At 56.0% G+C, this 12947-nt stretch overlaps 1 protein-coding gene across 1 annotated transcript in view; it reads right to left on the reverse strand.

Moving 5' to 3' along the window:
- The window catches only part of TBX4 (T-box transcription factor 4), a 34832-nt gene extending 22480 nt beyond the window's left edge, over positions 1-12352 (reverse strand). The window contains 4 exon segments of the mRNA XM_032707527.1: positions 7333-7427; positions 8287-8445; positions 12174-12235; positions 12238-12352. Of these exon segments, the coding sequence (XP_032563418.1) occupies positions 7333-7427; positions 8287-8445; positions 12174-12235; positions 12238-12352 (431 nt within the window).
- Positions 12353-12947: the final 595 nt, after the last annotated feature.

Consider the following 12947-nt stretch of genomic DNA (forward strand, 5'->3'; position numbering starts at 1 on the left):
AGCAGTTCCCAGCCTTTCAGACTCTCCAGGCTTGGCCACTTTGTGGGCATCTCACTTTTTTTATCCCCATATGAGCAGGTCTGGTCAGTCCTGGAGAGATGGGAGCAAGGCTCCCAGGTCCAATGAAGTCATTTTTCGGGCAGGGGGCTGCAAGCCAAAAAAGCCAAGAGCATCAGAGCTGATCAAAGAGCTCAAAACACTCATCTGAGCACATGCCATGCTGCACACAGGGACCGGTGTGTGCCAAGGACACTGGATCATGCAAACCCCTCACTGCCCTCCTGCTCACAAGGATTTAACCTGACCCTCTTCACTGAGATGCCAACATCATTCCTGATGTCCCTGCTGATGCATTAGCTGGGAAGGGATGGCTCTGACCAGCACATGGGAAGCAGGGAAGACTTGGGGAATTCAGCTGGTGTTTCCATAGAGAAAACTGCATGGAAACAAGATACCTGATGGTCCTGATGGAGCAACCCAAGCCATGTCCTCACCAAAGGCTGTGGGTGCTCCCTGAAGCCCCTGGGAATGTGCAGAGTGGAGCTCACGGTGTGTCCCTGAGGGGTGGGTGGTGCTCCAGATACCCCTGAGTGCTTCCTTCTGCCCTTCCCAGGGAGGTTAAAACACCCCCCTGCCCTCCAGCAGCTCAGCAGCTGAAATTCTATTTTTAAAGGCAGTAAGACAAAGATTTCCAAGGACAGCCAGTGATTTTACAATCCCTGCTTTTGGGGAAGTCAAGTAAAGCAACAACTGAATTTCCAGAAGGTCCTGAATGGCGTTGTCTGGAAAGGTGATGCCTGTGGCACATCAGGTGGTGAGAGGATCAGAAAAACCACGGATCACTCAACATCTTGGCTAACAAGCCCTCCTCAGAACCTGCTGGGCACGCTGAGATGCCCCAGGGATGGTTTCAAAGCACCAAGGCAGACAATGACCCCGGATAATGATCAGTGTGGCCCCAAATTCTTCTTGGGAACTGGCCATGGCTGCTCGAGGATGCTTCTCCTCATCTTCATTGTTAGGAGGGAAAGGAACAGTGTGCAGAGGCTTCAAGAACCACGTCTCCATTCTGATGACCTTTCTTCAGTTCTTTTCCTAATTTCCCTTCTTTTGACAAGTATTTCTTCCACCGACTTAACGCATCTTTTAAAATAATATTCTCCGGGGCAGATTAAAACAAATTTGGGGATGTCAGCTGTTTCTTTTAGCCTTTTTAAATGGCATTTCCTTTTTGATAGATTCTTGCTTTCAGAAAATACTTTAGGGAGATCAAAGAGTTTTTCAACAGGGTCCCATTTTCCCAGTGTATCCTTACCCTCAGTCCCTTATTTCTCTTATCACCCACGCCACTCCGTTATGACGCTCTGTATACAAAGTAAGAGCAGTTAACTTTGAAGTGCTGGATTAGCCCATGCCAGATCCTTGCCTCAGAATAACAAACAATACAGGTTCAACAGGAGTTCTCATCAGTAGTTCATTTTTCAGCCCCAAATTCACTGTCACTAACACAAGCAACATTGAACTCTCAGTCTATGGGCAGATAGGAGAGATTTATCTGGTGGCAGGACCATGACCTAGTGATGAGAAGGTCAGACAGTTAAGGGATTTTTATATTTTGGAATAGGGGGGCTGTATTTTTTTTTTCTGGCTAGCGCAGCTAATTTTTAAATAAAACATTGTTTCTCACATACTTGAGACCTTGGTTAGCTGGATGGCTGCTTTCACGGTCTAGAAACATTTCCTCTCTTTGCCCCATGGTGACTTGGAACACGGGCAGGCTCCTGGTCACGGGGTGTTCCTCCAGTGCTTTTGCTTTGCTGCAGCTGAAGCTGAGCAGAGAAGGTCCCAACGAGCCCAAGGATGGGAGAGGCACAAAGGAACCTCAGAGAGAACCTGTGGCCAAGGACAGCGTTTCAGGGCAGGTTTGCTCCCTCACCAGCCCAGCCCCTCCTGCCAGGTGGGCTCCACGGGGCAGCCTTGGTGCCATCAGTGCAGAGCAGGAGATGATCCACAGCCCCTTTGATCCAGGGGCAGAGCCCCAACCATGGTCAGGCCCTTCCCCAGAGCTGGTTTGGGCTTGACCAAACCCTCCCCTGCCCCCTGGAGCTGCTGCTCCAGCGTAAGGACAAGCAGGGAAAACTTTAGAAACACCCTTAACCATGAGCATCCCGTATCTTTAACAAACTAAAAGCCAGGATTGCTGTTTGAAGAGAGAAGTGTGTTAGAAACTGAGCTCCCATCCCTGCCCTCCTCGGCGTGCACAGGCTCTGCCTCCCCTGCCAAAGCTGTCGACAACTTCAGCAGCACAGCCAAGACCCACTGGGGGTTTGCTCCTGCTCTTTCTCTAAAAGCAGGAGTTTGCCCAACCAGGGTAATTCCAGGACCCCAAATTTAGGAGCAAGCCGATCAAACATTCCTCAGATATCTATTTTATTTCTACGTTGTAAATTGACGGCTCACATTCCATCGCTGATCTCGGATATTAAGGTTTGCTCTCGGATCAAAAACCTTTAGCAGGAATTCTTGTAACTGCCTCAAAAGATTCTGGACAAATATTTCCCTCTAATTGTAATGAGAACTGGGCATCCATATGCCCTACAGAGCCATGGAAAATTTAAAGGATTATTCACACAGGAAAAGCTGCACCAGCTCAGCCAAAGCATTTATACTTCTTCAGACCTTGATGTCCTAAAAACTAGTTTTATTTTGGTTTAGTAAAGTTGATTAGGAACAGATTTTTTTAAAACTGAAATAAGCCACTTTTAAAATGAAACTTGAACATCTAAAGGGGGTTTGAGTCTTTTCCACACATGCAAGCTGCTTTATTGATCCTCTTTTTTTTCCAGTGTGGTATTTTCCTGCATATGCTTCTTAAAACCTGCTACCACAGACACTGGAGTTGTCTTTGTACCTGTGCACATCCTGCACTCCAGGCAAAACTCAAATTCAGTATCTTGAGCCTCCTGTTACATCTCAGGGATGGTTCTGCTACCAAGGGGGAATGACACATTATTTTCTCTTCAGTAACTGTTCACAAAAATGTGACCAGACATCCTGTGAACTGGCATTTTTTACTGAGTAACCATAAATTTTATCAAATTGCTTGTCCTTGGCAACACCTGGATAGAAATTGCAATGCTGCAAAGACTGGCACCATGGAAAAAAACAGGGAACAGCTAAATAAGTAATCTAACAGAAAGAAGAAACCCTGAGCCAGGAAGACTGTGTGAGTAAAGATTAACTTCCAGCAGGAATAAAGTCTGGAAGATGAGACTTCACAAAGAAAGATGAGACAAAGCAGAGTTTGCCACGAGCTACGAAAAAATTACAATTGCTCAGTTAAATAACAGCACATAAAAGGGAGAAGACGAAATCGGAAAGCAAGATTTATAATGAAGTCCCTCGTTTGCTTTCTGCTTTACCCACCCCTTGCACAACTTCCTCACTGAGGAATTCCTAAAATCCCCCTCTGGAAAGGTGTTCACCCTGCACCTCCATCCTCCGAGAAACCCTGTCCCCTTTGCTACAGCCTAGATCGATTTGATTAATTTGATTTAACAGGACCTCATCCGCTGGCAAATTTTTGTGGTGGTTTTAGGGAACTGTTTGGTTTGGGGGTTTTTTTTGGGGGGAGGGGGATTTTTTTATTGGATGGTTAGTTGGTTTGGAGTTTTTTTGTTTATATATGTATATACATATATATATATATACACACACACATACATACACACACGGGAAGGTGCATGAACAGTTATTTACAAAACAGGCATGCACAGCTCGAATTGGGTGCTGGGAACTGGGTGCTGGGCTCGTTCCCATCTCTGGAAAGCGACCCAGCCGCGCTGGGAGCAGGGATGGGAACCGGGATGACTGGGATGATGGAGCGGGAGCGGCCGCCCCACCGGGGCTGCGTGGAGAGGGGCTGCTCGGAGGAGAGCGGGGGACTCTCAGCCCCCCAAAAATGGGGTTTCATCCATAACCACGCTGCCTCCCCCAAAACCTGCCCTGCCAAACGCCCCTGGTGAAGGGCAGCGCCCGAAGGAGCCACACGTGGCCGCCTGTCCCCCCGGGTCCCCCCAGTCCCCGCAGCCCCGGTGTCCCCACCGCTCCAGGCAGCGCCGGGGACGGGACGGTCTCCGCACCACATATATCCAGCCTTTTAAACCCATCAACAGACAATCCTCTGGAGGAGAAATCCACAATTAGAGCAAACCTCAGAGAGGAGGGAGGAGAGGAAGGCTCTGAGTGATGGAGCCGGTCCCATCCCGCGGGCGCTGCCGCGGGCGCTGCCACGGGCGCTCTGAGGGACCCGAGCACTTTCCTGCAGAGTTCAGGGAACTTTGCTAACACAGACTTTTTATCTCTTGATGAGCCTTTTAATATAAAATAATCTCTTTTTTTCCCCCTCCCACAACGAAGCGGTCGGACATTAAAAAGATAGCGAGTGCATTTTAAAGATGTTTCCACTTTATAAATCAACTTTCTTGGCAACAACATGATTTCTATTTCAATGCTGAGCTTGCTGTGTTCTCCTAATATCTCTTACAGATCAGTCCTAAGAGGGAGTAATAATCCCCCAAAGTAATTCTCAGCCTTAAATTCTCGATAATTTATAGTTGGCTCGTTCTGTGGAGCTCTACAAAGAATGAAACAAATGACTCCCCTTCCCCCCCCCACTAAGTTATCAATATTTGCCTTGTTTATACAAAAAAGCTATTTTACACCATTGCCATGGAATTAACGCTTCCGCTGAGCTGTACATTTCCTCTCCATTGAGTGAACTTGTCATTAAAGTCACTCTTTTTTTTGTTGTTGTTGTTTGAAATTTAAAAAAATCAGGCTTCCATTTCTTTTCGTTTGTGCCCCTCGAGGTCAGACAGACCGACATTTAAGTGATTTCAACTAACGGCATTCAGGGGCATCTCTGTGCCTGCTGGGAGGGGGATTAGAGTCCTAATTAGTGCCTGCAATTAGCCGCTTTCCCTCTTTCTACCCCCCCTCCCCAACGGTACATGCAAGTGCACACAAATCTCCGTTAACCATCGGTTTTTTAATTGGGTCAGGAGGAGGTTTATTATTGCGACTCTCTATTTAAATAGCTCGGGTGAAATAAAATCTGCATGAAGCAATAATTTTCCTGCCCTGCCCTCAGCACGGACACGCGTGGCCAGCCTGGCACCGCTACGAACCGAGAGACTCGAGCCACCACGGGATTTGTGGTGTTCGATTTTTCGGCCGTCCTCGTGCTAATTATTTCGTGTATTTTTGCTGGAAAGCTCAGCCCGGGGCCGGGTGGGACAGAGCCGGGTCCTGGCACCGCTGCGTGGGCTGGGCTGCCTGTGCCTCGCTGCTAAAAACCTGCTAAAAACCCCGATAAAAACGATTGCTCTATATTTTGCCACCATTCGCAGCTGAACCCAAAGAAAAGAAATGAAGCCGTTCTTTTGTTTAGTCTTATTCACAAGCATTTCAGCCACTTCTTTCACTGGTTTTGGTTTTGTTTTTTAAACTATTTATACTAAAAAAAATTAAAATTCTGTTAGCTCGATGGCGCTGCGCTGATTTTCACACGTGGAGAATTTGGCTCGGATAACTTAAAAAACCCAAAGTTTTGTATGCCTTGGGGTTCTACCTCCCATCCCATCCTCACGAAAGGTGAATACGTGTGCACTGCCAGCTCCACCGGACAAGGAATGTGGGACTGAGCCCTATACATATGGAGCTGCTTAAACAATCCACGTTAAGACTCACGGAGAGATAACACGCACGTTTGGGATGCTTAGGGTCCAGAATTTGGTAAAGGTATTACACATCCCGCACAGACACACTCAGATACTATAAATTAAGGGGGAAATATTTGAGGTCTTGATCCCCTCGTCTTAGCTGACTTAGGGAGCAGACCTATCCAAATGGAGCCAGCTCTTCCCATCAGCGGATGCTACAGAACAAGCCCTAAGATTTTATGCACCAAAATATAGAGTGATAAGGACAGAGTTACCTGCACGATCGCTTCATAAACAGCCAACTAGCAAATAAATTGAAGATTCCCGGGACGTACACCCCCTCTCCAGGGGGACTAATGGGAATATCTTGCTTATTAAAATAAAACTTCCCTGCGCTGACCAGCTGCTGCACAGAGCAGCGCTGCCGGGATGAAGGAAAGGAGAAGGAAAGCACTCATCGACCCCAAAAATCCAAAGCCGAGGGTTGGGTTCTGGGTCTCACAGCATGAGCAGCAAACAGGGCAGAAAAAATATACACACACATACACACTCCACGAGCCCCCTGCACGAAGGATCAGGGACCACAGAGGAACAAAACCTGCAGAGATATTATTTGCGGGATTTTTCTCCCTCTACTCTCCCCGCACTATTTGGGTGCCCGGCTGCAAATCTCCCCAGCACGGCGTAAAACCCGCGGTCGCAGGGCACGGCACAACCACACGGCTAAAATGTGTCAGAACGACGTTTTAACACCTAAATGTTCCTTTCCCGGCAGCAGCGACGCGAGCCCGCTCCCGCAGAAGCCGAGGGCAAATGCTTCGGTGCCCACAGTGGGACTTGGATAATTTTCTTGGGAACCGTCTGGCTCCCAAGATGGTGAGGGTCTGAGGTTTAATTCTCACGCTTAAATTTACTGACTTTAATGCTGCCACTTCCCACCAGAGCACCTCGGGTGGGACAGGACCCTGAGCAGATGCAGGGGTGGGTTCTCTGGGGAAGTGAAGCCCCTGCGAGACTCTCAGCCCCCTCCCAGGCCTGGATGTGCACACTGAGGGGGCTCTGATTTGGTAAAAATTACAGTTTGTTTCCAAGGAAAGACAGAATTATTTTTTTTTTAACCTAAAAGTGGTACCAGTTTCTCTTTCAGTTTTGTGGTTAAAAGAACAGCCTAAGCCTTCGCATTGCTAAAAATTCAGTGCAAAGTATCCCAGCAGAGTTCCTGGGGCACAGAAAAGGGGAGGGGGGTTTGCTTTGTGGGGGAAAAAAAAGAAATAGTACTACTAATAACAAAAAAAAAATAATCCCCAATCACGCTAATATCCTGATTACAAATAATTAGAAAATTTGAAATGACCAAAGAGAATTCGGGACTAAATCTGCCAAATGACTCCACAGCTCTTTTCTTGCATCCACCAGTCCCATTTGCCACACTCAAACACATGCACAGTTTACACTGAGAAAAAAAATGATCTTGCTGAAATCTGCAACCAAAATAATGAATTTTTAAAATTCCCCTCATTACAGCAGCTCTGTAAAACCCAGTCTCGGCACACAGGGATATTTCATAGGGATCAGAAGCAGTACATGTTCACAGGGAATTTTCACTAACCTGCCTGCTTTGGTTATTATCATTTCGGTGCCAGCTTCATGAAATTTCTTCCATAGCTCCTTCTCATGGAGATAGACTTTGATATTTTCTATCGTCTGTAAAAAATAAAGACAATGAGAACAGCGAGAAACGACAGAGAAAACCTGGGAGAAGGGCTGGGAAGGGCTGTGGAAGGGCCAGGGATGGGGACTGCACACCCAGGGCCACGCTGCAGCCGAGGCTCGGGGCAAAGCCACCAGCCTGTGAAGGAGAAGGATGGAGTCCCAAAAATTCTTCTGCCCTTTGCCAAAAATAAGAGAAACAAACTGAGGCCGGTTTAATTGCAGACTTTCACATCCAGTCGGGACACTGCGGCCAAATGGAATTTTTTCTCTCTCTCATCTTTTTTTTTTTTTTTTCCTAGGAATTTCCATGCCCCGTTGGGGTAGACTCGCCCTAAGGCTCCCAAAAAAGGGGGCCAGGAGCGGGGACACTCGCGGGACAAGGGATCAGCGCCCAGGGCCGCGCTTTGTGCAGGGACCCGTTCCTGTCCGCGGGATGCGGGGACATCGCGGAGGGGGCGAAGGCAGAGAAGCCGCACCGCGCCGAGAGGCCGCGGGCAGACCCGGCGTTTTATTTAGGGGTGGAAAAAAACCCGAAATGATCCCCCCGAAGGGTCGGATCGTGTTCGGGAGGAGCGGCGGCGGCTCCTCCACCCGGCGGGCCCCGACGGCCGCGGCTCTCGGACTTGCCCTTCCAGACCTGCGGGCATGGGGTGGCCTGCTTTGGACGGGGAAAATAAAAAGTAATGGGGGGGGGAAATAAAAGTAAAGAAAAAGTGAAGAAAAAGGCGCTTTCCTCGCAATCCGTCCCCGTGTCGTTGCCGAGGGAGATGCGCGGTGGCAGGCCGGGCTCGGCCAGGCTGGTGGCGAGGGTGAGGGGTGCAGCCGACGGGCCGGGCAGGACGGTGCGTACCTGCTCGGGGTCGGGGAGCTGCGGGCTGCTGAGCGGCGTGGTGCTCCCCCCGGCTACGCCGAGGACGGGGGAGCCGGCGGAGGAGTCCGCATGGCCGGGCGCGGGGGCTGTTGGAAACCCTTCCTCGGTTTCAGACAGGCTTTTCTCCTGGAGCATTTCCTTGGGGGAGAGAGAAGGGCACCGTTAGCTCGCGGCACCGGGGGCCGCGTCCAGCCCCTGCCCCCCGCCCAGACACCTGCGAGGTCTGGCCCTCCCGTCCCGTGGTCCTTCCTCGGGGCTGCGGTGGCACTGCCCGACACTGGGACGTGGCATCCCTGGCCCCGGGGGAAGCCGCTGTGCCCGGGAGAGCAGGGCCCCGGGGGGAAGCCGCCCACGCGTGGCTGCGCTCCCGCTTGAGGCCCAGGCAGCTCATCTCTGATGTGGCCGCAGCACCCAAGCCCCGACCCTTTCTCCTGTCCCCTCTGGTACCCGTCGGGGAGGGCAGCCCAGCCCGGCCGGTCCCTTTGCCCCGTCCCCTCGGGGCTGCGGGGGCTCGGCGGCCGAAGCGCTGCGGCGGAGCCGGGCGGTGTAAACAGCCGGAGTGCTGGGCTCCGAGATAAAAGGGCCCCTCTTAAACTTGGACGGAGACTGGGAAAAGCCAATAAAGATAAGGCCTGACAGCTCCGCCGGGGCTGCCGCGCATCAACCCCGACTTTTACAGCGCAGAGGGACCCGCTCCCCGTCCCGCTTGACGGACGGACGGATGGACGGACATCGGCGGCGCGGAGGGGGAGTAGTCCTGAGGAGGCTGCGGGGTCCCGGCCCCGGGGACCGAAACCGGCGCTTCCCAAGGTCCTACGGCCCCCGAGGGACCCCTCCTGTCCCCCGGCCCCAGCCTCGGTCCCTGCACCGCCCGCCGAGGCCGAGCCGCTCTTCGGGGCAGTGGTCTTGCAGGGGGAGACCGGGGCTGGGACCCCCAACTCCAGCCCCAGCAGAGCTCCAGTGAGAGCGGGACTGGGACCCTTCAACCCCAGCAGAGCTCCAGTGAGAGCAGGGCTAGGAGTTCCAGCTCCAGTCCCAGCAGAATTCCAGGGAGAATTCCCTGCAAGGAACCGGACAGCCGGCCCGGCTGTGTGCGGGTGGACACACACGTACCCCGGTGTCCAGCCGCAGTCCCCGGAGCAGGGAGGGCCCCGAGCGCTCCGCCGGTACCCCCGCCCGGCTCCGGGGGTCAGGACGGGGCGGCCCCGGCCCGGCCGAGCCGCGGATGTTCCCGGCGCCCATCGCACCGAGGAGCCGGTGACCGGCGAGCACAGGCGGGAGGTGTCCGCGGTGAGCCCCGAGGGCCCGGCTCCTGCCCCGACCGACGACCTCGGTGCTCCCGGGATGGAGCAGGTTGGCCGGCGGGGAACAGCGGGACAGGCTGGCGGCGGTGTCCCGACACAGGCCGGGGCTCGGCGGGCTGCGGGGAGTCCCGCACCCTTGGGCTCCCCTCTCCCTCCCGTCCTTCCCCCCGCATCCCAGGAACTCACACGGCCGGCCGAGGGGCAGAAGGCACAGCGGGGGGCTCCGGGCTTGGCCTGGGGGCGGCTGCGGCATGAAGAGCATCCGCGGGGCGCTCAGGCCGGGCGCGGCTCCGCGGCCCCCGATGGCAGCGGCGTGCGCGGCATCCCCCGCTGCGCGGATTCACTTTCCCTTGATCTCGGCGGAAAATGTTCCATAAAGATCCAGTTTGGGGCCTTTCGACTCCCTCCCTCTTTGTCTCCCCCCCCTCCCTTTACCCTTCCCCTCCTGTTGCTGACGTTGCCGCTGTCAATCACGTCCCCACAGACCGGCTCTGGCCCGCTCCGCCCGGCCCGGCCCGCTCTGCCCGGCCCAGCCCCACTCCCGCCCGACGGTCCGCACCGGGGGGCACCGGTGGGGGCAGCGGCCGCCCGGCCCCAGCGCACCGGCCCCGGCCGCGGCCTTCCCCGGCCTGCCCCGGCGCTGAGCCGGGCCTGGAGGCGAGCGGAGCCGCTCGTTGCTCCGGGGGGAGCCCGGGGAGGGGGCACATCCACGGCACCACCGCCCCCTAACAGCCCTGAGGGTCCTGGCGCTCCCCACCGCCCGCCGGGGAGCCAGGCCGGGGCTGCAGGGGGGCAGGCGGGCACAGGCCGCGCTGGAAGCGCACCTGGCTCGGCAGGAGCCGGGACAGCCCGGGAGAGGTGGTGGGAAAGAGCCGGGATCAGGCCTGGGCAGGGGTCCCGCCTCGGGAGGGGTCCGCAAGCCCCGTTCCTTTCCCCGACCCTGCGGACGGCAGCCGAGTTGTCCGAGTCCACCGGCCTGGGGCCTGCCTCCGGTCACGGGTCTCCCTGTGAGCCCAGGGACGAGGGCAGGGCTCTCCGTCCTCCCCTTGTCGTGACAGAGAGCCCCGAGCTTTGCCCCAAGGCGGGCAGGATCTGTGCGGCCACAACAAAGCGGCGGCCAGGCCGGGTCGGCGAGGCCGCCCCGAGGGGAGAGGAGAGCTCGGCCCCGCACACCAGCCGGCTGGAGCCCCCGCACCCTACGGCCGCCGGCACCGCCTGCTCGGGGCTCCACCGCCACGCCAAACCCCCAAATCAGGGGGAGAACCCCCTCGAGTGCTGTCGCGACTTAAAGGGGCCACTTTGCTGTCGCTATTACCAAGACACAAATACATCCCCACAGCGCTGCTGTCGCGGCTGCCAGTCCTGTGCTGAGCCGACTCCCACATCCGAAACGCGCCCGGGCTCCCACGCTACCACCTGCACCTCTGCCTATCGCGACAGCTCCACTGCCGCTCACCGCACTATATCGCGACAGCACTGCCAGGCTCTGTTCTGCACCGCGCCCCCCGAACCCCTGCGCACCCCCTCGGCCCCGCTCCGCGCCCGCGGGAGCCCTTACCCGAGCCGGGAGTCCCGGGTGGGTGCCGAGGCTCCGCTCGCTCCCGCAGCCCCGGGCTCACAGGGACCCCGCCATGGGGCTGGACGGGCCAGGGGTCTTATTGGGGTTTTCTTGAAAGTGAATTTAAACCCAAACTCACTCCCACCGTCACGTGGTGCCGAAATTGGGAACAGGAGCAGAATAAAAAGTAAAGTGGGGTCAACCTCGTAATGAACCTTTTCCCCACTCCTACCAAAAAAAAAAAAAAAAAAAAAAGAAGGAAAGGCGAAGGAAAAAAAAAAAAAAAGGACCCAGTCGGGCCAGGGGACGCGAGGTTGGGAGCGGCGAGCGGCTCCCGCAGGAGCAGGAGGGACGGGGCAGGTAAGGCCGGGCCGGGCCGGGCCCCGACGGGGGACTCGCCACCGTCCTGCCCTCGCACAGGAGAAACAGGGGCTGAGAAGGGCCCAGGGGTGAGGAGCCGTCCCGGCGAGGGGCAGCGAGAGACCCAGTTCGGTCTGGGACTCCCAGGAGCGCTGCTCCTGCCACTGACCTGCCCCGCTCGGCCCCGTGCGCGGCCGCGCTGGTTCCGCGCTCGCAGCTCCCTCTGAGGCACGGGCCGGGCCCCAACCCCGCTGCCGCGGAGGGGCCGCTCCTCGCTTGCACCTCTCCGTTCCCCCCGGTTCCCACCTGCGGGCCGGGCTCCGTGGCAAGGTGAATTTTGGTGTTACTGGTGCCGGGGGCTCCGCTTTGTTTGGGTGAGTCTCCCTGCAGCCCTTCCTCCCGCAGCTGCGCAAGGACAACGGGAATCTCGGCCGTTGCCTGCGCTTCCCTCCCTTAAACGAAGGTTTTTTCCCCCTTGAACAAAAAAGTGCGGAGGTGGCGATCCCAGATGTGGGGGATTTAATTAAAGCAAAGCCGAAGGCTCCCCCGCCTCCCTGTAGCCCCGGCCTTCCCCGTCGGTGCGTACGGGGGTGCTGGGGCGGTGGGGTCGGGCCCACTCCTGGGTCCAGCCGCGCTCGGCTCACCGTGCCCTGAGCCCGGACAGCCCCTGCCCGCAGCGGGCTCGGGACCGGTTCCCTCATCCCCCGGCCGGTGCCGAGGGGTGAAGCGTCCCCGCCGCACGGAGCCTCCGGCCAGGGCAACGCCGTGCGCTTCCCGGGGGCTCCCGCAATTCACGGCGAGGAGAAACCAGCCCGACTGTCATCACCCGGTAGATAAACGGCCGGATCCCCGACGGCAGGGTGGCTCCTATTCACGGCTCATCAACGCCGAGCCAAGGGAGCAGGGGGAGGATAAGCCCCGCTTTCAGGGACCAGCGCTCCAAACCACTCATCACTGTCACCGAGCTCGCTCATGCCTTGGCCCTAAACACCGGCGATTAATAAAAGTTTACTGTCGCTTTTCTCCAATCGTTACACTCAGCGCGCGGGCCGGGAAAACCCGAGTGGGATCCGCTCCGCGGGATGCTCCAGCGCTCTTCCAGCCGCGGCGGCCGCCGCCGCCCCCTTTCACTGGCTCCTCTTCCCCCAGAAAAACCTGATTCTCTTCCCCCCTAGAAAAGCTGCCAACCACGACGGAGACAAGGGGAGAAGCGAGCCCCGAGCCCGCACCCGACGATATCCCGCGGCCGAGCGGCTCCGAGCCCTGTGCGAGGCGAGGGGAAAGTCAGGACCGAGCCTCGGCCGAATGGGTTGGCATAGATTTACTGGCTTGAGAGGAAACTCACCGGTTTACACTGCTGAGAAGGGTTTGAATGGATGAGGACTGAGAAAAAGTTGCCGAATTTGGCCAGTAACAAG

This window comes from Chiroxiphia lanceolata, chromosome 20 (genome assembly GCF_009829145.1).
Source record: "Chiroxiphia lanceolata isolate bChiLan1 chromosome 20, bChiLan1.pri, whole genome shotgun sequence".
NCBI classification, from domain to species: domain Eukaryota; kingdom Metazoa; phylum Chordata; class Aves; order Passeriformes; family Pipridae; genus Chiroxiphia; species Chiroxiphia lanceolata.